Source organism: Hoplias malabaricus, chromosome 18, assembly GCF_029633855.1.
Source record: "Hoplias malabaricus isolate fHopMal1 chromosome 18, fHopMal1.hap1, whole genome shotgun sequence".
Classification (NCBI taxonomy): domain Eukaryota; kingdom Metazoa; phylum Chordata; class Actinopteri; order Characiformes; family Erythrinidae; genus Hoplias; species Hoplias malabaricus.
In genome coordinates, this window is record NC_089817.1 from 8,568,832 (window position 1) to 8,594,469 (window position 25,638).

Genomic DNA, 25,638 nt, shown 5'->3' on the forward strand with positions numbered 1-25,638 from the left:
AAAATGAGCAGTTCTGATTTTGTGATGCACTTACAGAGAGTGCAGAGTCTTTACAATTGCCTCGCCTCCTTTTTTGAGGCTCTCCAATCACAGTGCTGAATATGTGTTTATGTGAGGGCAGAAAGACGGGGGTTAATAAGAGTAAAACAACTCAAGAATTGGCAGTGAAATAAGTACTTTTTAAATATGGAGAAAATGAGAACAGAACTGATCGCAAATAAAATAAAAAGAGCTTTCTGCTCTTCGCTTCTGTGTTGAACTGAACAGCAGTTTGTTATAATTTATAGGAGCAGGGAGAACAGTGCTCTGCTCTTTGATCCTTGTGGTATTTTGACCAAGGCATGTCACAGGCGTTTTATTAAGACCCCAGAACTGTGTTCACTTGTGGAAAAGTGGTTTAATATGTCCCCTTTAAGGTTATAAATAAACAAATCTGCAAAAACACTGGTATCTACCACTCAGACTGGAAACTCAGTGTTGTGTAGAGGGTCTGTGTATTGGTCAGGATTGAATAATGTAGGTGTTTTTCCAGTGTTTAGAAAGCCTGTCCTACCTGACTGCAGTAGCTATAAAAGAATGCATAAACTGGTCAGATATCTCTCTTCCTGCATAATCCACCTCCATAATGTCACATTCACTTCTTTTAAGCGCCTTGATCACTTCCTAATTGTGGAACAACAAACCTGTGCAGACCTGAAAACACTGGCGTGGCTGAATCTGTAAATCAGGAGGTTGTGTTTATTGTTGATGGTTTGTGCTCATTAGTTCGCCTGCAAGGCTTTGGAATAGAGGACTGCAAAGGACACACAGTCCATTAGGCCTTTAGCTGGTAGGCTCTACTGACACATAAAAGCCATTTAAAAGCCTGCACAGTGCGGAAAGCAGAAGCAAACAAAGGCATAAAAATCTTATCTGCTGCTAACAGGGTCGTCTCTTTCAGGCAGAATTGTTTGAGTTTAGTTCATCAGGTTTACCACACTGACTCTCGGGGAGCAATCATCCACATCTGTCTGGCTTTCAGACTGCTTTGTTCACCCAGTGCTTCTCTCAGTAGGCAGTTGAACCCAGTAGTGTGTTTAGAATGCAGATACCACAAAACCAAAGACAACTTTAGTGTCTAATGTTGACGTAGCTACACTGCATTGCCAAACGTTTGTACACAGCAACATCACCAATGTGACTTTGTATGTGAAATGTTAATCAACATCATTAGTGTTAAATTAACATTGAAAGTGTTAAAGTGTGTTAAATTTGCTGTGTATACTTTATTTAATGGTGCACTTATAATCTTCGAAAAGCATAAAATGAACTGAGCACTGGAGCAGCCGCACATGAGTTTAACGTCACCATTAGTGTGATGAGCATCAGTATTGCCAATCAGCACTGTGGTGAGACAGTGTACCTGCGTTCTCAGGTGGTTCGGTGTAACAGTTGTTATCCATGTGAGGGGACCACTGTAATGTCCTTGTGGTTTAATATCATCAAATGCTGTCAGCACTGTTCCCAAACCCAGTTGGAAGCTTTACAGATTAGCCACAAAAACCTTATTGATAGCAGTAATTGCCAAAGAAACATTAAGCGAGTGCGAGTGTGTGAGTGAATGTGTATCTGTGAGTGTGTGTGTTGCCCTGTGAAGGACTGGCGCCCCCCTCCAGGGTGTGTTCCCGCCTTGTGCCCAATGATTCCAGGTAGGCTCTGGACCCACCGCGACCCTGAATTGAATAAGCGGTTACAGATAATGAATGAATGAATGAATAAAGTACATGTTTCTTATTTAAAAACTGGGGGACTGGAACAGATTAATAGCATTTCAGTTCAGTTTAATGGGGAAATGTAATTTGACGTATGAGCAAATTGAGTTACGAGCTCGGTCACAGAACGAATTAAACTTGTAAGTCAAGGTAACACGGTATATCAGAGACAGGCATTTGTTCATTCACGTTACAGACAGATACAGGTCACTTATTTATAAACGTGAGCTGTCAAAATCACCAAATCCAATCTGATCTGAATGAGGCGTATAATGTGAATCTATCCCAAGTAGTCAGATGTGTGCAGAGGTGGCTTGTTTTAGTTCAACTTCAAGACCCCCTGGTTCCCACCACTATCATGGTAAAGACAATAAGATTGGGTTACATCTCTCCACAGTGAACAATTTCATGTCAAGGCACGCTGAACGACTGTCAGGCATCTGCACTCTGCTCAACAATCAAAATGTACCTTAGCTGTCATTGAAAGTCACCGTACGGAACCAAATACCCAGCTCTGTATTCAGATGTGCTGCATTCTCACTGAGAGCCACACCAAGTGCAGGAGTTCAGCTACAGACTATTTATTTGACAGACAAATCAAAAATATATGCAGCATTTCAAATGAAACGCAAACCTCAAAGGAAAGCAATATACAATTCAGAAATAATGAAATAGTTTGTCAAACAGTTCTGTGTATTTCATGCTGAAGTTAATGGCAATTCAAAGATGCCATTGGGGGGAGAAAAAAAGAAAAAAAATCGATGTGCCACAATTCAGTGCGTTTTTTTTATATTACATCAAAAAATAGGAATACCAAAAACATTCCTGGAAAAACAGCAGGCAAAGTTGATCAAAGTGTTTTATACAGATAACAAAAATAATACAAAAACATGATCTTTGTCCAAAAATTTACAGGAAAGAAAATCAGAATAAAATAATCCTTTGTACATATACCACATAACAACATCCATATTTCAATAACATCATATATAGACTGTATTTTACTTTGTGATGTAGAACATGACGAGGAAGGCGGAACTCCTGACATGTAACCGATCGATCAGAGATAAACAGAAGGGGAAGCTACAGCACTGTCTTTTACAAAATGTACAAAACATCTGCCTCTAACTGGGAACAACAGAATACTAGTATTTCTTTCCTTTTTTTCTTTTGTTTTTTTTTTTTTACATTATGCGACAGTACAAAAAACATCTTGTGCCTAGAAGTGTTGAGGTGAAGCGAAGGTGACTCTGTGCTGGCCCCTTAGTCAAGTGACCTCGGTCATTGATGCCGAATGGTTCTGAAAGAGAGAAGAGACCAGAAAAGATTGGACTGTGAGTGATGCGCTGAAAGTCTGCTGTTTCTTTCAATTGGAAAACCTTCCATCTCCCTAAACCACACGCTGTCCCAACTGTGATTATACTTCAATCAAAACAAAACAAGAAAGGATCAACGCGAGAGGAGCCGAGGAGCGTGAGACGCTGAGGAGCAAGGTGTCGGCCCCATTTCCTCTCCAATCAAGCTTTTCGCTCCTCTCTCTCCTCCTGATAAAAACCCTTGACAGGAGGCCTGATTTCCCCCTGCTTACCACACGTGTTGAGCGTTATTGTTCAGGGCATTGTCCTTAACAACTCTCCAAAACCGTGATGGGGTGATGAGTTTGTGTTTTTCCCCATTTGTAAGAAGTGAGAGGAATTCCGCAGCCGCTCTGGAACCAGGCCTGTTAAAGCAGAGGGGCTGTTTTCTCTGGCTCACTGTCAATAGAGCTGTCTGGCTGGATTCGCCCCACTGCACAGAATGTCAAAATCAATTTGGAAAAGAACCATTGTATTTCCCTGCTGTATACTACAAAAAAAAAACTCCGGCATCCGTTCTCCCCACCCAGATTTAAGAGGAATAAACGGCAGCCTGCTGCTGCTCTAGCAGATGGAAACCGGGAGCTACTGCAGCGATTCACTGACGGCTTCAAGGCAAGGTGACTATTACCGTCGTAGCATGAAATTTCTGTAAACGCTTGGAAATTAAAAGCACAGCGCGTGCCAGAGAAAGGAAGTCAACTGAAATATAGCCATTCAGACTAAATATAATAGCTCCTGCACAAATGTGATAGACACCAAATGTGGTGGAAATAGTTATTGTGAAAGAAGTTTCCAAATCTCTTCGAGGACGAGGCTGTCGTGAGACTTGACGTATGAGAAATAATCTCTTTATAGCATAAGCACCCCCTGTCCACCCACCACGAGCCACGCTATGAAGCCAAACCAAATTTGGAATTGATGGTACGTGTCTAGGGGGGAACTTGAAGGATGAGACATGGCTCATCCACAGAGAAAGACGCAAGACAAATTAGATGGTTCTGTTAATAGAATGCCAGACATTTATACAGTAAACCATGACAAGACCCCTCATCGGCAGTTCTTTATAGAAACGCCTTTGAAGAATGTTTGGTTCCTTAAAGAGCTACCTTTTAGTGCTTTTCCACCAACGTTGAGTGGGTTCCGTTCTGGATGCAAAGTAAATTTGGAACCGTTTGGCACGTTTCCACCGACATAAACTGGTTTGTGAACCAGAAAAGTTTGTTCCTAGCTGGTATCAAACAAGAGCTGTTTTTTCAGCACGTACTGTGGGCGTGTTGAGTTTCAGTAACTCAAGAAAGAGCTCAGCCTCAAATACAATGTTGCTGCCCTGTAGAGCTGGACAGGGTCATTTACAAAGATTCATCTAAATAAATAATAGGAAATAAGACATGAACACACTCTGTTTGTGTGTGTTTCTGTGGTTGTGATTGGCATGTTGGTTACTTTTTGGTTACTTTAGGAATGTCCTGAACTCTGCAACATTTCCACACGTATTATATCTCACTCTGATCTGACTCCACGGTAGACAAAAAATAAACAATGACCCTGTCCTGACTGACTGTTTATCTCTGGCTCTGGAGCTGTATTCAGCCACAGCGACGCCCCCCACCCACTGATGTCGTATCCTTGGTTCCCATCTTAACTTGTAGAAATGCAGGTCAGTTCACTGAAAAGAACCATGTTTCAAAAATCAGGAACGTAACCATTGGTGGAAAAGCGCTGTTTGTAAATGAAGACACTGGTCACAGTTAATAGTAACTTTGAATGGATATTTTATGAAATGAAATGTGGTCCTGGACTTGTGCAAAATCCTGTCGGTGCAGGATTAGAACCATTCAGGAAGAGATTATTAAAAGTGAAGTCAAAGTGATGAGTGTGAATAACATACCTGTGCGCTGAGGGTCTCGAGGGGGCTCTCCACACGGGGAAACGTCATCAGTGGGAGGCCACGGTAATCCTCCGTCTTCTGTTTGACCGGAGTCGAGTGGGCTCCTTTAAAGTTGTTCACCACACACAGTCCCTGTGTAAAAGAGAACGTGTTGTTCAAACCGATGAACTGAAAACAGCTTCGGACACACACTGACCATGCAGCGGGGGTCATGACCAGTGAGGCAGAGAACCAGCAGCGCAGACACGAATGACCAACATCTTCGGGGCAGGTCCATATTACCCATAGTCTGTAAAGTACAGCATCTTTACTAATGCTCAAAATGAATTCATTTATTAGTAATCACTACATCATCCCGATCAGTGTCGTGGTGCGTCCGGAGCCTGCCTGTAATCACTGGGTGCAGGGCAGGAACAGTCCCTGGACAGCATTTGCAGTCATTTAAGAATAAAGATTAGAATGTGCTTGACACAGCTACATTTTTGTCTTGGTAGCCAGCAAATCTTATGTGAATGACTGAACAACTGCACTTCAGAATGATTTATTTATACACATCACAGATTAATGTGGTTTATCTGACGGTGATATTCCAGAGCATACCTGGACTCACACGGCAGAATCACACTCTGGACAGGACACCAGTCCATCACACATTCACCCAGTCACTCACACACATATACCAGTGGACAATTACACTCATTCACACCTAAGGAGAACTGTACACAGCCTATCCACCTACCAACAGTGTTTCTGAACTGGGAGGGTAGAACACACAGAGCACAACAAACTCAACCCAAGGACCCTGCTACAGGTGTGTGGCACTGACACTGCCCGCTGACTCGCCTCGCCGCCTGAAGCACAAACCACCCTTTATTTATTCTTTTTAGGCAAGATAGCATTAAAGTTATTAATTTTCAGACTCTGGGAAGAAAAAAAAAGCAGAAAATATTTCAGAGAGCACAACACAAAAGCCTCAACTAATGTTCATTAGAACTGTGTTCATCTTTTACATTTTTATAGCATTCTTTCAGTAGATGAGCTTCTGAATTTTCACTGAAATCTTACTTCTTTACACAGTTAATCTTTCTATCAAAGTTAAATCCTAGTAGACTGACAGTGAGAGGCAGAGAACAGTTAAGTAATCCACAACAAACAGCTCATGCAATGATGCAGAGATCTAGACTCTGGGGCAGTCAAAGCAAACACCCAGAACTCATATTTGTTTCACTGCATTTTTTTTTCTTGTTTATCTAATTCTCGGTAATGACTTCTTAACAGCTCTGCCTCCTTACAGACCCATATTGTTCGGTTGTATTCTGCCGGTGGAGGATAGGACAGACACATGGATTTTATTACTTTCCCCATATTTGAAGAGTTGGTTTGTTCTCTCCTGGTTCTCAACTATTGAGGCTTTATCAGAGGCTGGTATTCTGGTGGCCTCCACATTCTCAGGCATCTCTCTTGAAATTTAAACAGGAAATTCAGGTGGTCTTTGATGTCTGCAATGTAGTTTTACTTTGATCACATCTAAGACAATAATAGTCCAGATGTTTTTGCTTCTTTACGTGCAATCGAAAGAAACTGACCAGAAAGAGAGCCACAGAGCATCCCAGGATGAATCCGGCGATGACATCCGAGCAGTGGTTGCGATATTCCGACACGCGGTTGAGGCCGGTGAGGAAAGCTGCACACAGCGTTCCCAAACACAGCACGGGCTTAGCCAGACGACTGCTCTTCGTCTTGATGGTGCTCGTGATGTACATCTAAAAAGGCAAGCGGCAGACGCACATACGCAAACAAACCCACAATCACAGACACACGAGCCACAGAAAGAGGCAGGGGGATTTATTTCACACAGAGAGGTCAGCCTGCCAGGTGAGTGGAGAACGAGGCTTAAGTAAATACGCACAGCTTGGACAACCTTGAGGAGATTAAGGCCAATTATGGAGGAAGTGAAGAGGGTAAATAACAAAACTTGAGTCAGTCAAGGAGAGCAGGGCCATGCCTCGTCTCGCCTCGTCTCACCTCCCCTCGCCTCCCCTCGCCTCGCCACTTCAGTCCAAGGACAATTTGCAGACTCACTTATTCTCTGAACATGCTGATGTGGAGCTGGTGAATTAACATGACTGGGGTTGCCTCAGCTATTCCCGGCACTGGCTCATCTGTGAAATGGAATATGCCAAACCCAGCGGCTGCATACACACACACTCACACTCTCACTCACCCCCAGAAGTGTTAATCCTTCAGACTCCAAACCTCACACACTCTTTTCACTGTAAACTGCTTTGAACCACATCGATGTAAACCACTTATATTGATTTTTCTAACCGTATCATAAGACTTTCATTCAGCAAGGTCACTCACACTGGGAGGGCTGGAGAAACCGTATTCATATGTAAGTTTAATATAACACAGATGACAACTCTGCATAATCACTTCCTATTACATTAGTCTCAAGGGGGCAACTTATCACTTAACCACTTCTAAACCCTACCTCCAAACTCTAGAGTCTCTAGAGTGTGTGATCAGGTGTGATCAGGGCAGGTGATTACAAGAAAACAAGGCTGGTTTAGAGGGGTACTTTCAGCCATGTTAACTTGCATTAATGATCAGACTTTAGCAAGTTTTTGACAGTGCCGATGAGCTCTTCCTTACGTTTACCCTGCATTCAGAAGTCGTGGCAGTGGGTTAGAAATATCACACTCAGTTTGTACAAGTCAGACCATGTTCCAACACAGGTTTTGCCTGAATTCCTATTTTTTCTGTGGCTTCAGCAGGAGAGTATACCTTAAGATGCCATTTTAAAGCATGGTAGCGTGCACATTGCCTGATGCTGAAGGTTTCCAGAGTTCTAGCAGCACTGCAAAACAATGGTATTGTGCAGTGTATAATAATAATAATAATAATAATAATAACTGAACTCAAGGCATAACTTGGTTATTGTCTGCTCACAAATTTAGGAATACACAGCGGTTATTCATTTTATGACAGACTGATTTCATCCCAGGAAAATGTTCAACAGGTAGCAATGAATATACACCTAATTTACACCCAAAATGGATGCTCTCATACGAAAAGTATTTTACAGAAAGAACATAGGCTACACGCTACTACATTAGAAATCAGGCAGTGGTTTACTGATCACGTTTTTGAGCTGAATTTGATCCTGGCTAATCCTACTTGAAATCTATCCCTTACCTAATCAAACAAACAAACATTATTCCTTTCCCCCGAGAGAGAGAGAGAGCTCAGATTAAACGTGAAGAAAAATATCCGCATGAAAACCGTGAAAACAGATTCTTACAGTGACATAGACAGCAGAGTAGACACTGAGTGAGGCGTCTTTGGAAGGGAAGGATCTCCTGGCTCTCTCCACCACCACCTGGTTGCCTGTGCAGATGTTGCCGTTGGAGATGAACTGGTGGTTGAAGCGGCATTCCATGCCTGTGTAATTTGGCTTGCAGACGGTGAGGAAGTAGGGCGCCAGATTGCCTGTCACCACCTGACCAGCGTTCACAAAGATGTCCGTTGCAAACAGGCCAAACGCGAACACACCTGCGGTGGGAAATGCCAACACGTTTCTGTTCGCCTCAGTGCGCCCAATCAGAGGCCAGACAACACAGGCAATCTGATTAGAGAGTCTAGGAAGCAGTAATACAACACAGCATTGGCAGAATTGCTCTTTTTGTATTACTAGGTTCATCAGAGAGTGTAATTAGCAGCTCCTACTGCAATTTTACATGCAGCCGGATGTAACCAGGATTCTGGCTTTCGTTTCTAGCATTGGTTTATATATTCATGTATACGGTGCAAATACACACTCCTTCCCTCCTTTAATTTTTGCCTTCTTGTGATGCACGCAGTGATACTATCTGACTTGCTTCAGCGTGAAATTGCACATCGTCGAGAAAAATGCGTTATAATTCATGGAGCCTTTCATTGTTTGAAAGGTGCCCATGAGCAATGAGTTCAGCGAGAGAAAACTACCAACACCCACGAGAGAGAGAGAGAGAGAGAGAGAGAGAGAGAGAGAGAACGAACCTCTGTCCCAAGTGTTAGTGATTGTCTACGAGCTCAGAGTGAAAAGTATTCAATAGTATGGTCCATATCATCACAACACCAGGCCTCGGAGGACACCATTACTGAAGTCTGTCCTGAATTATGGATCAGGGTCAAGTGATGCTGTAGGAGTTAGCTCTTCACAGCCGACCAGAGATAGATTTTAGAGGTTAAATTACACTTAAAAACACCTCTCTATCAATATTCTTGAAATAAGAGTGAGAGAGAGAAACTGGTTTCTTCCTGTGTTAGCAAGCTATATTAAAACAACTTGGCTGAGCCTAAACCTGAATTAATTTTGCACACATGCTGTAAACCCACTTTCAATTCCCTCTCTACACCAACCAGTCTAGTTCTGTGTTAAAAATCAGAACAAGGCAGAAGGTCATTGCTTCTTGCTTCCCTCACCTCAAGCTGCTCAGAGCTCATCTGCCAACACCGCTTGCATTAAAAAGACACAATGCTCATAAAGTGAACTCTGAAGCACGAGAGAGACTCACCGATAAACCTGATGATCCTGCGAATGAGTGGATTCAGGTAGCAGCACTCCCCAGTAACAATGGTCTTCTCCTGTGCAATAAGGGCCTCTCTGGTGGACTTCATTACGTACATGGATATCTCCCCAATGAAGATCTACAGAGCAGAGAAAACAACGGCAAACTGAACCAAGAGAGGAAATAAATTATCTTCCAGTGGAAGACCTTATACTTACATTTACGGGCCAATTTATCAGGAAAAACCTGCCATTAATGTACACAATGCGTTTAGAGTTACAGGTTCTAGTCCACAACTAATGCACCATTCCTCTGCCTGCTCCAACTCTTCCACTGGAGCACTACAGACCAGATTATTTGGGAGGTGAATCATTCTCAGTCCTTTTTTTTTATTCCAGAAGTGATAGACTGTATTATCTGTGGTGGTGTGCTGAGCATAAAATGCATTAACCCGGACTGTACCAAGTTCAGCTGGCCACATTCTGGATGCTGATACAAATCCAATACATGGCAAAGTGACCTCTGTCTGAAGTCAGATCAGAATTCATGCAACTTTTACCTCATCGAAACTCAATCTTCATAGTCATTTCACGCTCAGTAACAGACACCTTATGGCAGCCCCAAAAAACATATGCTACTACGGTCACCCACCACATCTTTCGTTTTGTGAAGGACGAGCGAGAAGAATCACAGTGGTGTAAAGAAATGTGCATGGTGCTTTTAAAACGAGAAACTGAACCCACAGCTATGCAAACACATGTTTATTTCAAGGTTATTTTGAATAGAAACAGGGAAAATATTAAAGTTTTATCAAGTATAGATTGCCATTTTGGTCCAGAGTTTGCATTCCTCAGCTTGCATGTTATTTCAAAGCAGGTAGAGGAATGAAACTGCTTCCTTTCTTTGCTTGATCAGCGTCCACTAAAAAAAGACTTGAAATTCACCATTGTTTACTCACGTCTGCAAACTCAGTTCAACTCGCTGGTTGTCTTTAAAGTGTAAAGTAAACAGCCTTGTGGCTCATTTCGAAGTCTGGTGAAAGGGGTTGATTAATCTTAAAGAAAAATAGAGACAGCTGTGTGTTGGATGGGAATGCTTGGAGGATCAGTGTTCTTCAAAAGTGTGGTCTGTTAAAACTGATGTCCGTTATAAGTCACTTTAAAAAGATAATATTAATGACCAGAAACAAACGTACAACCACCTGCACAACACAGAGACCGTTATTCTTCTTGTTTTTTACAGTTTCTTTTGGTCAACACTCGAGTCGATCTGTGGTCAGTGTCTGGACCTGTTGGATGGAGCGGTTTCATCAAGTTTAAACACTAAGCCACATACACAATGTCCCATCTTTTTTTGGAACTGTGTTGCTATGACTCCAGAATGTTGCATTTAACAAATAAATATTTTGTATTTCCTGATTTCTCTCGGCAGCAGTGTCGCAGTCACACAGCTCCAGGGACCTGGAGGTTGTGTGTTCAAGTCCCACTCCGGGTGACTGTCTGTGAGTGTGTTCTCTCAGTGTCTGTGTGGGTTTCCTTCGGAATAAATACACGTTGGTAGGTGGATTGGCAACTTAAAAATAATGTCCATAGGTGTGAGTGATTGTGTTGGTGTGTGTTGCCTTGTGAAGAACTGGCGCCCCCTCCAGTGTGTGTTCCAGCCTTCCGCCCCGTGATTCCGGGTAGGCTCCGGACCCACCGCGACCCTGAACTGGATGAGCAGTTACAGACAATGAATGAATTAATGACTTCTCTGGAAACTCTGTCTTGCTCCACCCCCCCACCCCACATTAGAATAAAGAAAAACAAACCCTGAAAAACTCCCTTTGGCAGATTTCTTGAAATCTGATAGTGGCTTTAATCCTATCTTAGTAATCGGAGTACGCCATCCATGTTAGAATAATCAGATAGCAGCCAAATCCGTTAATAATCATATTATTGGTGTACATGTTAACACACTCATTGCTATGCCGGACACATTCATGCCAGCACGTCACACACTAAACATGGAACTACCATGTACCATGTCACTGCTGTGCTGAGAGTGCCCCCCCCCCACCCCCTACCCCCTTCTCCCCTTAAAATACCATCAGGTCAACTTTGGTCCTGGGGAGGTCCATTTTCTTTGATGGACAGCGTGGAGAGGCCATTTTGGGCAGTGGTGGACACAATCAAATCAGTGCTGGTTTTAACACCAGGACTTCAGTTTTACAAATAAATGTACACTTACATTACAATGAGAAGGAATACGCTACGGTCACTGTTACTTCCAGCACTCCTATGACAGAGCCACCGTCACTGCTACTGAATGAGACACAGTCAGACCTCTAGTGGGTGGGACAACTTTGACAACAATATGGTTGTTGCAAAAGAATGGTTTATTGTTTTTGTTTGTGTTTTGTCTTTTGTCAAGGACATGGTTTTTGTCATGGTTTGAGCTGTTTTGTTCGAGCACTGAAAGGCTGACAAACCCAGTGTTTTTATATTCATGTGGACTGAATTCTATTTTTTTTTTTTATAAATCACTGCTTTGACAGCTGTAGAAATACACATTTTATAAAATACCCGTGTGGACGATAACAATGAGCTGCCGCTACTGTAAACCTACAAAGCGCACTGCTACGGCAGGTGTTTGATACATTGCCTGTATTTGTGAGTACAAGGTGGTACTAATCTGGCTGGTATTTAATGTTCTTCTCCTCTTTAGTCGCTTTGTGTTGATTCATACGTTCGGTATTTCAATACCGCAAAATGAAATACAGAATCGCTGATTAATAGAACACATTCCAAGCCTCTAAGAAGCCCTCATTTCCCTCTGAATAAAAGTTTACCTACCACATCGATTGAAATGTGACTGTTACTCAGCATCTAGAAAAGCTATCAAGGTTTTTATGGTCGTCCCAGGGCCCATGAAGAGAGGAAAAAGGCTGCCACATAAGTGCATTTTATGCCAGAGGGATGCCAACAGTGCGGCTTTTTCTCCTCTACTGAAGATTTCCTCTCCGCGGGGCTTGTCCGGCTTTAATGCATTTCCTTACTCCTGAGGCCAGAGCATTGTGCTCCTGTTAAAAGCTTGTTTTATCAGCTCCACTAGGCTTACCGCAGTAAAATATGACCGTCAATAGCTCATGATTTTATTTTACAGTGAAGGTGGCTATTCAATACACACTTTCAACCTTGACTTTAAAACCACAGTTGCGTAGATAATTATATCCCAATATTTTCTGGTTTATTCTTAAGGAAATCAACAGCGAGACATACATCTGCCTCAGTGACAGTTCTAAGTGACCATCTAACCACTCAGATGCGTACCAAAGAGGAAAAGATTTACCAGATTAAGCTTTAGTTACTTTTGGTTTCCCTCCATTTCTATTCACATTCTCCTTAAACAGTGTGATCTACATATTATACGACCCAGCATTATAAAAAACGATGTTTTTATCCTTTAAAAAAAAGCTGAAAGAGCTTTTGACGAAATCCAGAGAGAGATAGAAGTGGGAGCCATCTTTCTACTGATCACATTCCACAGCGTATGTGGGAAATGCACTGTCAAACCTCATTAGTGTTTGGTGCTTTATGGCCCATACGGGTCGTAGGACGCTACGGGTCACTGTGCACTGTGTATAATACCATCCGGATCGCTCCGATGCCCTGTCACCTAATTTAATTTCCCATTCATTAGCTTCAGCTTGGTCTCTGATTCATGAAGGCAATAAAGCAAGGGTAAAGTGGAAGTCGCTGCTGCCTCTCGGTCAGAAAGAAAATGTGACACTGAAGACTGGCTTTCATTCGGAAACTCTTCTCATGTTCACAACTATCCGGTTTAATCCTTCAGTGACACTGAACTGCGTTTACTGAAGATACAGTGCCCTCTTGTGTCCAACCCTGATCATTTAAGGAGGGGTTCCTGAAGTCTTGGCAACTTCTCTGAGGCCTAGAAAAATACGAGCGTACGTGTGCCTTTATTTCATGAGCTTTTCTTTTTAAAAAATAACACGTTATTGATCCTGACACAAAAGGCTAGACTTGTTCATTTATGTATTATTAAAAAATACAGTAGTCATTTACTCACGACAGCGGTGGGGACGGCAGCCACCACGCAGTAAAGGACGAGCGGAGGGATGAAGCTGCTCTCCTCTGCCCCAGGGTATGGCTTCAGCAGATCAGCATCATTGCAGAAGAAGCCTTGGATGTGGATCCCGAAGGTGTCTGTGCACTCAAAGTAGTAAGCCAGCAGCACCGTGCCTGCCATGATGACCAACTGTAAGAGAAACACAGTCTCAGACATCAACATTTTTCACATTAGTCCCTGCACCTTCCACTCCACAATGGTTATCCACAGAGAGATGTGTAAATCCCTGCCGTCATGAACTCCCAGCTAGAGATGGCAGTGAAAAGGTCATTTAATATGAGGAGAAATAAAAAGTGGTAGTGATCCCTCCACATCGTGACTTTCCATCGTGTTATATACTGCAGACTGGCAGAAGAAATGAAATGGCAATTTGCAGGGAGTTTTGAGGAAGCTGACAACACCAAAAACGTTTTTGAAAATCAGAAATGTATAAAACAGTGTCCCTACAATTTTTTTTCTTTTATTTTCAAATTTTTGTAGGGTTTTTTTAATTGTTTTCATGAGGGATTTTAAAGTATCACTAACCTACATCCCTTCATTCATTTATTCATTATCTGTAACCCTTATCCAGTTCGGGGTCGCAGTGGGTCCAGAGCCTACCTGGAATCATTGGGCGCAAGGTGGGAATACACCCTGGAGGGGGCGCCAGTCCTTCACAGGGCAACACACTCTCACACATTCACTCACACACTCACACCTATGGACTATTTTGAGTTGCCAATCCACCTACCAACGTGTGTTTTTGGACTGTGGGAGGAAACCTGAGCACCCGGAGGAAACCCACGCAGACACAGGGAGAACACACCACACTGCTCACACAGTCAGTCACCCGGAGGAAACCCACGCAGACACAGGGAGAACACACCACACTCCTCACAGACAGTCACCCGGAGGAAACCCACGCAGACACAGGGAGAACACACCACACTCCTCACAGGCAGTCACCCGGAGGAAACCCACGCAGACACAGAGAGAACACACCAAATTCCTCCCAGACAGTCACCCGGAGCAGGTCCCTGGAGCTGTGTGACTGCGACACTAACCTGCTGCACCATCGTACCACCCCTAACCTACATCCAGCATATGAATAAATACTTAACCCAAATTATAAAATAAGGTAAACATCCCATAAAAGAAAGAGAATAAATTCACATGTCTACTCTGGTATGAAGAGAGGGCCAAAAGATATTATGCAGATTTCCCAGATCATAGGGGGCTCTTCACCCCTAACCCCCTCAACGAGGGAGGGATAACTGCACAGTCTTCTTCACAGTAAAGTAAGTTTTCAATGTAAACAACTAAGGGACTAAATTAAATATATTGTACCCTACATTTGTCAAACAGTACATTTTTCGTTTGATTTTCCCAACATTAACTAATAACTAAATTATTTGAAATTGTAAACTTAAATAGATGAATAAGAAAATAATTCAATATTTATGCCTGCCCCCTGTAGAGGATGTGTCAACATAAACAAAGCCTGTAATCTGACTTGGAGGCTGTTCCACAACGCAGGATTTATGAGTTAGCCAACTAACTTAAGCCCAGAGTTGAGGACAGTCCAATTAGAACGTCCCTCAGCTCTTTTCCTATCGGACACATTGAGGCTTAACTGAGAAATCCTGCTTCGTGTAAACCCCAGTAGCTTTAATACAAGTGTAACTTCAATATAAAGAACTGTAGTTCATTTCAAATCTTTTTTTAATTCATTCTGTTGGTCTTCTTGCCATTAAATGTTCACAGGGCGTGTGTTTACAAAGCGCAGTGAGTGTTTTCAGCTGGTGTACGGACAAAAACATTATTTTTTCTGCTTGCAATGTTTTTGTTTCCTTGCCAACAATTGAAACTCTGAGCACATCTGCAGTAATTCATCAAGCTCAAAACAAACACAGTCACGACCAACTCCGTCTGCTTCTTTTTCTTTTTTTCCCTTCATTCCCCCCCCTCCACCACATCCCACTGTCAAACTGATTCTCTTCCTCCTTCATCCTCACCTCCCTCACTCTCCCTCTCTATCCATCTCTAAACCACTGCTTAAAGGCTTACATAAACCCTTTCTCTGTGCTCCGTTAATGAAGGGCTCCTGAAGAAAGGGCCACAGGCGTGTCTTTTTAAAAAAGTAATAGGTTATATAACTCCGCACAACGTGGAGGAACAGGGCTGCTCTACTTCACGGCTGATTAATGATGCTGCGTGCATTTCCCGGGCAGGAAAAAGAACATGCCTTCGTTTTTAACCTCATGGCAAATAGATGAGAGATATTTAATACTTTCATGAGTGTGACCATGTGAGAAAAGCACTTTAGAAGACTTTTTACCATTTTAATCATAAAAAAATTAAATAATGATGATGCTGTATGGCGATGAAGCATAAAAGCCTTATGTTTAAATGCCAGTAACAAAACAAAACAAAAAGCATTTGGACTTTTGCCTGAACACAGCCTGTAATTACCTTCTAGTGCTTCGTCAGGGGTCAGGTTCAGGCCATTTATCACTGCAGAATTTTTGGTTGGTGGACTATTCTAAAGCCTTTTACACACTGCAATTTCATCTCAGAGTATTTACACCCCAAGCATTCATTCATTCATTATCTGTAACCCTTATCCAGTTCAGGGTCGCGGTGGGTCCAGACCAGTGGCGGATGCTGGTCTTTCAAGGAGGGGAAGCTCAATTTCGGCCTACATCATAAAATGTGTCGGTTTATTTATACGTAAATTCTACCCTCCGTTCCTTTTCAAGAAAATGATCTGTGACCCTGTCGTACCAACAAGGCGTCTTTTCCAGGGACTTGACTAGTGTCCTCTCAATGGCCAGCAGAGCTAGGCGGCTTAAACGGCCTTGGCCCATGTGAAGTGTGTCCGTCTGTGAGTGCTTTGTGACGGTGGAGGGGCTCAGCAGCACCCGCTGGACAGAAACTGAGATAGAAGTCAGAAAGAGTGATAGAAGTCAGTCTCCAAACACAAGCAGCTACAAAAAAAAAACAACCAGAAATAGAAGCTTGATTTGTCGCTAGTCGTTTTTAACAAAGAAAATGCCGCTAAGAGGTTTAAGAAAGTCTGGTTCATCTCAGAACAGAATGAAAATGTAATGCTCCCACGGATCTTTACACCAAAGGATCGCTGATTCGCTCATTTCGCTGTCAATCAAAAAGGGATTCAGTCTCAGACAGATCATCCAATCACCATGCAGAAGCTGTGCGTCCGGGCCAGCCGAGGCCAGCCCACTGCCCCATAGACCCCCAGAGACGCTGAGCGTTTGATGGGCGGGACAAAGCCCAGCATTCATCTAATGACTCGTCTCGTTTCGCTGCACTTTGATGCTTCGCTACTGAACTCAGCGTCCGCACTGGTTAAATCACTGTGAAGCTGCGGGAATGATTGAGAGGAAAGTCACGTCTTTACCAGTGATAAGAAGCTGATTCTGAACAAAAGTTGAGCGCGTTGTAGTGCATATTTATTCAATGACATGTACACACAACAGTATATATTTGATCACTTATTTTTTGACATTTTAAGGGAAGCTGAGCTTCCCTTGCAGTCTTAGAGCAATCGCCTCTGGTCTAGAGCCTACCTGGAATCATTGGGCACAAGACAGGAATACACCCTGGAGGGGGCGCCAGTCCTTCACAAGGCAACACACACATTCACTCACACACTCACACCTACGGACACTTCTGAGTCGCCAATCCACCTACCAACGTGTGTTTTTGGACTGTGGGAGGAAACCGGGGCACCCGGAGGAAACCCACGCAGACACAGGGAACACAGTCACCCGGAGCGGGAATCGAACCCACAACCTCCTGGAGCTGTGTGACTGCGACACTAACCTGCTGCACCACCGTGCCGCCACCCCAAGAATTTTTTTACAATTATTACTGACAGCTGAAATGCAATGCTCTGTAATAAAAAGTGTGTTAAAATTTGAACATTCATTCATTCATTCATTGTTTGTCAACTGCTTATCCAGTTCAGGGTCGCGGTGGGTCCGGAGCCCATCCAGAATCATTGGAGGGGGTAGCAGTCCTTCGCAGGGTAGCATACACAATTTTGAGTCGACAACCCACCTACAAACGTGTGTTCTTGGACTGTGGGAGACAACCAGAGCACCGGGAGGAAACCCACGGGGAGAACACACTTCACAGACAGTCACCCGGAGCTGGACTCGAACCCACAACCTTCAGGTCCCTGAGCTGAGTCGGCTGAAACCAGCAGGGGGCAGTTACTCTATAAATTACAGCCCAAAGAACAACCCCTCTTTAGTCATTTTTTTTCTTTTCTGAACTTTGTTGAAATGTTTTTAAATGATGCTGTTAATGTTTATGTTAATACTATTCAACTTACATTCCATTTGATGTTAAAATTCTAGGTTTGTACTAAAATAACAGCCACCTGTCTAATCCCTGTTAGTCACTATAAATCAGACTACAGTGAGACTAAAAAGTAAATAACATTTTTACTAAAGACTAAAACCATGATTAAATCCAAATGATGTGGAGAAACTGCAAACTGAATCTGTGCCAATCGTCCAAGTGTAAGAAATGTTCTTTTTTAAAGACTCAGCCAAACTGCCAATTACTCTCCTGGCCAACAAGCACTCGGATCGATTCCTGACACCGGAGTGCACTGGTCGACAGGTCAGACGTTTCTTTCACGAGGCAGTTAACAGAACCTGGAGGAGATGTGGCTGAATATAGCAGCCTTGTACTTCACATACCATTAAATTACAAAGTCCTTGAATCCGAACAGGAAAAGCACCGGTTTCTTAATATACAGATTAGAACATCTGCAACATCTGTCTGGCTCATTGAGGCTTTTTTTTCCCTCTTGAACCATATGTTAAGAGCTTATTGCCTGTTTACAGCTGCAAACACAGACACCAGCAGAAACCAAGCATTTTATCACAAGGGTAGAAACCCAAGCAGAAGCTCCATCCTCTAACACAGCACTTTTTGTTTTGGGTGGAAAAGCTCAAGCCTTCACTATTACAACATTTTTCACGATTGGACCAATAGAAACGCTACAAAACTACAAAATAAAATCTACTTTACATTGACCTCTATTCAAAGTTAAAAAGGATTTTCTTACTATTTTGGAGATATATGTTTTTATTTGGACAGCGGTGAGAATATATATTCATTCATTCATTCATTCATCTGTAACCCTTATCCTGTTCAGGGTCGCGGTGGGTCCAGAGCCTACCTGGAATCATTGGGCACAAGGCGGGAATACACCCTGGAGGGGGGCGCCAGTCCTTCACAGGGCAACACAGACACACACACACACACACACGGACACTTTTGAGTCGCCAATCCACCTACCAACGTGTGTTTTTTGACTGTGGGTGGAAACCGGAGCACCTGGAGGAAACCCACACAGACACAGGGAGAACACACCAAACTCCTCACAGACAGTCACCCGGAGGAAACCCACGCAGACACAGGGAGAACACACACGACACTCCTCACAGACAGTCACCCGGAGGAAACCCACGCAGACACAGGGAGAACACACCACACTCCTCACAGACAGTCACCCGGAGGAAACCCACGCAGACACAGGGAGAACACACCACACTCCTCACAGACAGTCACCCGGAGGAAACCCACGCAGACACAGGGAGAACAGACCACACTCCTCACAGACAGTCACCCGGAGGAAACCCACGCAGACACAGGGAAACACCCCACACTCCTCACAGACAGTCACCCGGAGGAAACCCACGCAGACACAGGGAGAACACACCACACTCCTCACAGACAGTCACCCTGAGGAAACCCACACGGACACAGGGAGAACACACCATACTCTTCACAGACAGTCACCCTGAGGAAACCCACGCAGACACAGGGAGAACACACCACACTCCTCACAGACAGTCACCCAGAGGAAACCCACGCAGACACAGGGAGAACACACCATACTCCTCACAGACAGTCACCCTGAGGAAACCCACGCAGACACAGGGAGAACACACCACACTCCTCACAGACAGTCACCCTGAGGAAACCCACGCAGACACAGGGAGAACACACCATACTCCTCACAGACAGTCACCCTGAGGAAACCCACGCAGACACAGGGAGAACACACCATACTCCTCACAGACAGTCACCCTGAGGAAACCCACGCAGACACAGGGAGAACACACCACACTCCTCACAGACAGTCACCCGGAGGAAACCCACACGGACACAGGGAGAACACACCACACTCCTCACAGACAGTCACCCGGAGGAAACCCACGCAGACACAGAGAGAACACACCACACTCCTCACAGACAGTCACCTGGAGCGGGAATCAAACCCACAACCATGTTCTACAATGGTCAGGGCAGCATCTAAAATTTGGAGACATTCATCCAATGTTTTTCCTAAAATCAAGAGCCGTAACACAAAGTCTGTTGCAGCCGAAACTCATCTATGAAGGCATTACACAAGCTGTTAGAACACAACTGAGGTCAGTTACTGATGTTGGACGACTAGGCGACATGGCATCATTTATACCAAATATTAAAAATGCTCTCAGAACAAACGTTTGTGGATTCATTTCTCTGTTTCAGCCATTAGCAACAGCAGCAGAGCCAAGGCCAGTACTGCAATAACAACAGAAAAGTCAACCTTATCTGCCGTTTTAAAATGATTTGAATTGAACTCGGTTCCGTTTGTGTAGATGTTCCTCTATTAGACACGAGGCAGCACTGGGTGTGAAATCCTCTAAAAATGTCCAGGGCATGAAATAAAAACCTAAAAACTCAAACATTAGTCAAAAGTCATGTTAGGGGAGTCCAACTCGTACGATGGTCATTATCATCCACACAGGGTTCACTGTCTACTCCACCTCAAACAGTTAAGACTTCAATCAGAATTCAATTATTAATAATCTGCTGTGACCAAGTAATCCAAGCCTATGGCAGGGAGATTAAACTCAGAACAGAATTCCAGCACCTCTCCTCCACTCCTCTAACCAGCGCTCCAAAAAAATATTTCACTTTGCCTTCCTCTGCGGAAGATAGTGGGCAGAACTAATGTATTCTAATGGGATACTCTGGCTTGGAGAAAGGTTCCAGAAACTAAACTAAGAAAAAAAAAAACTGCTGAGCACGCTCATCACCTGCGATCTGTCTGCATAAGCGCGTCTGATGAAATCTCCTGCAAAAAAAAGGTGGTCCCTCATTTGTGTGTAGATGACCATGAAGAGATTTCATGCCTTGCCAACAAACCTGCAGCTGAGAGGGAAGCAAATGCATTGCGGCACTCTACTGCTTTTCTGGAACATTAACTTCATCTTTCACGCTGGTGTGCGCTGTGATAAAGCTGGTCACACACCTACAGACTTCTCAAATCCAAACCGATGTAAACAGAGAAAGCTTATAATTCATGGTTTCAGTGGCACGGAGCTTGTAAATAACGGCTGAAAGACAACAGCCATGGCCTCCGATTTCGCCGAAGCTCTTTACACAACAATGTGGCTATTTCACACCCAGCTGAAATGTCCTCATTGTGGATATTACACCTTTTCATTTACCATCCACTTTGTCGCCTTCTGAAAACATGCCTCGATGTGAGTCTGTTGGTAAGGGCTCTTAATCTTCAAAACCGAACGACACAAACACTTCATCGTCTGATTCATGAAGCTTTCCTACAGCGTGAGATTAGAGCACAGTTTATGCAGCAGGTTCAGTGCCTGTAATCAGAGCCCGGTCTATCAGTGCTTCATTTATATTTTATTTACACATAGCACAGCCTAATTCATGAAGACGTTTCAGTACTGAGCCAGTTCCCTAGGCTTGTGAGCCAATGGCTGTGCTCGTAGGCGGGGTGAGTGAAATGCTCCCCTTGCTTAGCAAACTTTAGTTTAAATTCTGAGTTAAGAACCACAGTTCCAACAAATAAATTGTAAAATATAAACTAAACTTACAACTGGCTTATAACAACAGAATTATGTTACTACAATTATGTTTTACTGCAGTGTATTAGCCAATTGTACAGGAGGTCCTCAGGTTACGTCAGTCCTGAGTTACGATGTTTCCTGGTTACGACACATCTCCCATTTACTGTATAAAGCCTTGTTTCGACTTAAGTGGTTTTGCGTCGTAAACGTCGTAACGTGAACTTCATGTGTGGTGTGCGCGGTTCAACGGTTCCGCGGCTCGGGACCGAGGAGGATAGGTGTTAGGAGAGGATAAGTGCTTACAGTATGTAATTCACATACAGTATGTACGTATGTTCCGACTTACACCGAAAATCGGTTTACGGCGCGACGTAGGAACGGATCAACGTCAAAAGTCGAGGACCCCCTGTAGTTGTTTTTTTAGACGGCATCAACCTTATAAAATAAAAACACACTAATATGTCTTTACACGTAACATGTTGTAGGTGTAGTGTTTGTAAATATCAGCGTACACATAAAACAATAACATTCGCACAATTATTCGTTTATTTTTAAAAAAATTTAACTGTAATTAATCAATTAATCATATTGTTAAACTAATTTATTCCACTGTTATGCCCAAATTTTCACGCACTCACATAGAGCTGGACAATAATTGAATATCAATATATATCGCAATATAAAAAGATTCAATAACAATTTTATGAATTTTAACCACATTTTCAATATTTCGGTATTAATTTACAGCAGCTGTCACTGATTGATTTTCAATAGAGGGCACTGCCAACAGTTCATTGTACACGATTTTAACGTTAGTTTAAAAATATTAATATTGACAAAGCCCAGAGGTAGTTGTTTGATGGTGATGTCATGTTGCTTTCAATTCTTGGCAGTTTTCCAGTGGCTTTTTTTATTGTTCATATCGATATCAGAATCATATCGTATTGGCCAAAATTAGGAAATATAGTGCGATATAAATTTTGCTCGTATCGTCCAGCTCTACACTCAGACGAGTGTTTCATTGTGTAGATTAAAAAAATAAATAAATATTAAAACAGTCATTTCCCTGAGACCTCCATCTATTGATGAGCAGAAAAGTACATTAGTAACATCATGTTATTATTAAGAACGCCACAGTGACCACGTTAACGTCTTCTACGGAATTCTGTAGGGGTTAGAAAGCACAGTCTAATTATTTGAGTGAAGCATGGTGTGTGGTGTAGAAGCATGTGACCACTCCACTGTGGGTAGATGGCTTTGAATGAAGGGGCAGAAAATAGACTCAAGCTCTTCTGTAAGACTAAAGTGTTCCAAATGCCCTCGGTGCAAGTGTAAATGGAAGAGATTTTCTGATGTTTGCCAATAGCCTGGAGGTGTTGACTTAACCCTGACCCTTTCCCACAGCAGCCTTACAGCTGACATCCAGGTTAGAAAACCACCCTGAATTATAACTTCACATTATTTGCTTTAGTTTAGATCCCAGCTGGACCTCAAAACAATTGTTGTGCTTTTGAGTGTAAAATAACACTTTTTGCACCAATGGTGGGAGAGAAAATAAAAAGGTATCTGTGCAGAGCCTTGTTTTTAGCCGTTTTATACTCTGTAGCATTTTCTCATAATGTTGTGCAAGTGAAATGACCCAGGTGGGTGTGACCCAACACTGTGCCTTTAACTGAACAGCAGGGAGCTTTAAAAGGCAGAGAATTACAATCCCTTCCAGAGCTTTAACTCATTAATGTGGGACTCGTTTAAACATCTCTCAAGCCACAAGACAATAAGCAGATTCTATAAAACGTGGACGGGGAGGAGTGTGTGTAGCACAGTTTCTTACAGCAGGGGGCAGTGTTTCACTTAAAAACAGAAGAGGCAGTGAATGAGAGGGTTGGGGTATACATAGAGGATGAGAGAGATAGAATCTGACTGGTGTGAGAGAGAGCAAGAGAGAGAGAGGAAGACAGGGGAATAAGCATTCATCTCCAGGGGAATCAGTCGGATACTGGACAGTCTCATCTCTCGTTACCTGGCTTTCGTTTTCAAAGGCAGAATCGGAACACGACTAGACTGCATGTCCTTTCCTAGGGCAGAGACTTTTATACTTTAGGGAATACTTTAGAGATCCTTGTTTTATTCATTCATTCATTGTCTGTAACGACTTATCCACTTCAGGGTTGGAGTGGGTCCAGAGCCTACCTGAGTCACCGGGCACAAGGCAGGAACACACCCTGAAGGGGGCACCAGTCCTTTACAGGGCGACACACACTTACTCACTCCTAGGGACTCTTGAGTCATCAATCCACCTAACAACGTGTGTTTTTGGACTGTGGGAGAAAACCCATGCAGACACAGGAAGAATACACCACACTCCTCACAGACAGTCACCCGGAGCAAACCTATGCGGACACAGGGAGAACACACCACACTCCTCACAGACAGTCACCCGGAGGAAACCCACACAGACACAGGGAGAACACACCACACTCCTCACAGACAGTCACCCGGAGCGGGACTTGAACCCACAACCTCCAGGTCCCTTTAGCTGTGTGACAGCGACACTAACCTGCTGCACCACCGTGCCGAAAAAAAACCTCACTGCAATTTTAAGATATGTTTCCTTTAGATCTGTGATAATTAAATCACACACACACACAATGTGATGCTTGAGGAAATGAGAACATCATTAAGGCAAACGTATACAGACCACAATTAAAGAAGTATCTGTAGGACACAACTTGAGTGCACGACACTGATGTAGAATTCACCAGGGGGTGTCTTTACCCAAGAAAGTGGTCTTCTTCCTGCAAAAGTGACATGATTTACGTTTTGGAAAAAAAAAAATAAAACAGCTGTAGCAGCATACACTATACGCGCAGAGGTTTATACATCTGCCTCTGGTAAATGTCATTCTCTTGTATTCCTAGGGTTTGTCTTTACACTAAATGGATATTGTTCATTTCCCCCTTAACGGAACACAACAGCGTCCTTATATCAGTGCAGCTCAGTTGCCGCCCTCACATCGACTCATCACGACGCACTGATATGTTTTTCCTCCCCGACTGCAGACCCATGTCATGTCACGTCTTAATTTCTTCCCTCCGCACTAATCAGTCCCTCTGTTTCTGTTTCTCTGTCGTACACACCCCTCACATCTGCCCGAGGCTTGCGGAGGCTAAACAGCCGAGCTGAGGGGCCCGTGGGCTCGGTGAGCAGGTTTTGGGGATAAATAATTCACTCTGTGCACTGGAGCGCAGCTGTTCTCAGGGAAATGGCTGAACTGTAGCAAGAGCTGAAGAGAGCTGAGGCAGAGAGAAGCAGAAGACACCCAGCTTCACACCTTACAGGAACAACAGGCTGCACACATTCAGCAGAGAAGAGCACTGCTAGAACGAACTCACTGAACCTGAAGGTGGAACGGTATCAGGCCTAACATGCACTAGATGAATGATTATAAAATGTTTTATTACAGCTCAGAATCACTGCTTTGTAGTCCCAGCATGAACCGGTTCATTCCCCATAGGAACGGTCCTCCAAACAGGGGCAGCCATGTTTAAAGCAGGTTTTGTACCAAATTCCAGGCACACCAAGGCCACTAGGTGTCAGTGCATTGGCTGTTTTCTGAGGTGTAGAGACATCATCAGAGATGTGTAGCATGTGGTCAGCTACTATGAGGGTGTGATGCATTCTCTTGTACCCTTTTTATTTACCCACTGATTATAAATGCAGCTCTAGCAGAAGCAGTGGGCAGTACACTGCAGATAAGGTTGAAAATTGCTGGAGAATTCCTTTAAGGAGCAGTGTCTTTAGAGATTTCCTATTTGTTCCAGATCTGCCGGTGATACAGAATCCAGCAGGGTTTTCTTGTATTCTGACTAGCAGAATCACTAACTGAGCATCTGGGAATTCTGAACAAGGTTAGAACACTAGCAACAAAACACTGCAGCTTTTACTCTGCTGAGACTCTGTTAATGCAATACACAACACCTATGCAGAAGTTTGAATGCATGTTTTATTTATTTCTAAAGTGCAAGTAAGAACACACACTAGAGGGAAGAACACAGCATTTTCTGCTGA

At 43.4% G+C, this 25,638-nt stretch overlaps 1 protein-coding gene across 2 annotated transcripts in view; it reads right to left on the minus strand.

Moving 5' to 3' along the window:
- Window positions 1–2,902: 2,902 nt before the first annotated feature.
- plppr1 (phospholipid phosphatase related 1) overlaps window positions 2,903–25,638 on the minus strand; it is a 43,073-nt gene continuing 20,337 nt past the window's right edge. For both annotated transcript variants that reach the window (XM_066651667.1, XM_066651668.1), the window contains exons 3-8: window positions 13,622–13,810; window positions 9,557–9,689; window positions 8,302–8,552; window positions 6,584–6,760; window positions 4,998–5,129; window positions 2,903–3,051 (exon numbers count right to left, since the gene is read on the minus strand). In XM_066651667.1, the coding sequence (XP_066507764.1) occupies window positions 3,019–3,051; window positions 4,998–5,129; window positions 6,584–6,760; window positions 8,302–8,552; window positions 9,557–9,689; window positions 13,622–13,810 (915 nt within the window). In that variant the 3' untranslated portion in view covers window positions 2,903–3,018. The remainder of the gene's footprint in view (window positions 3,052–4,997; window positions 5,130–6,583; window positions 6,761–8,301; window positions 8,553–9,556; window positions 9,690–13,621; window positions 13,811–25,638) is intronic.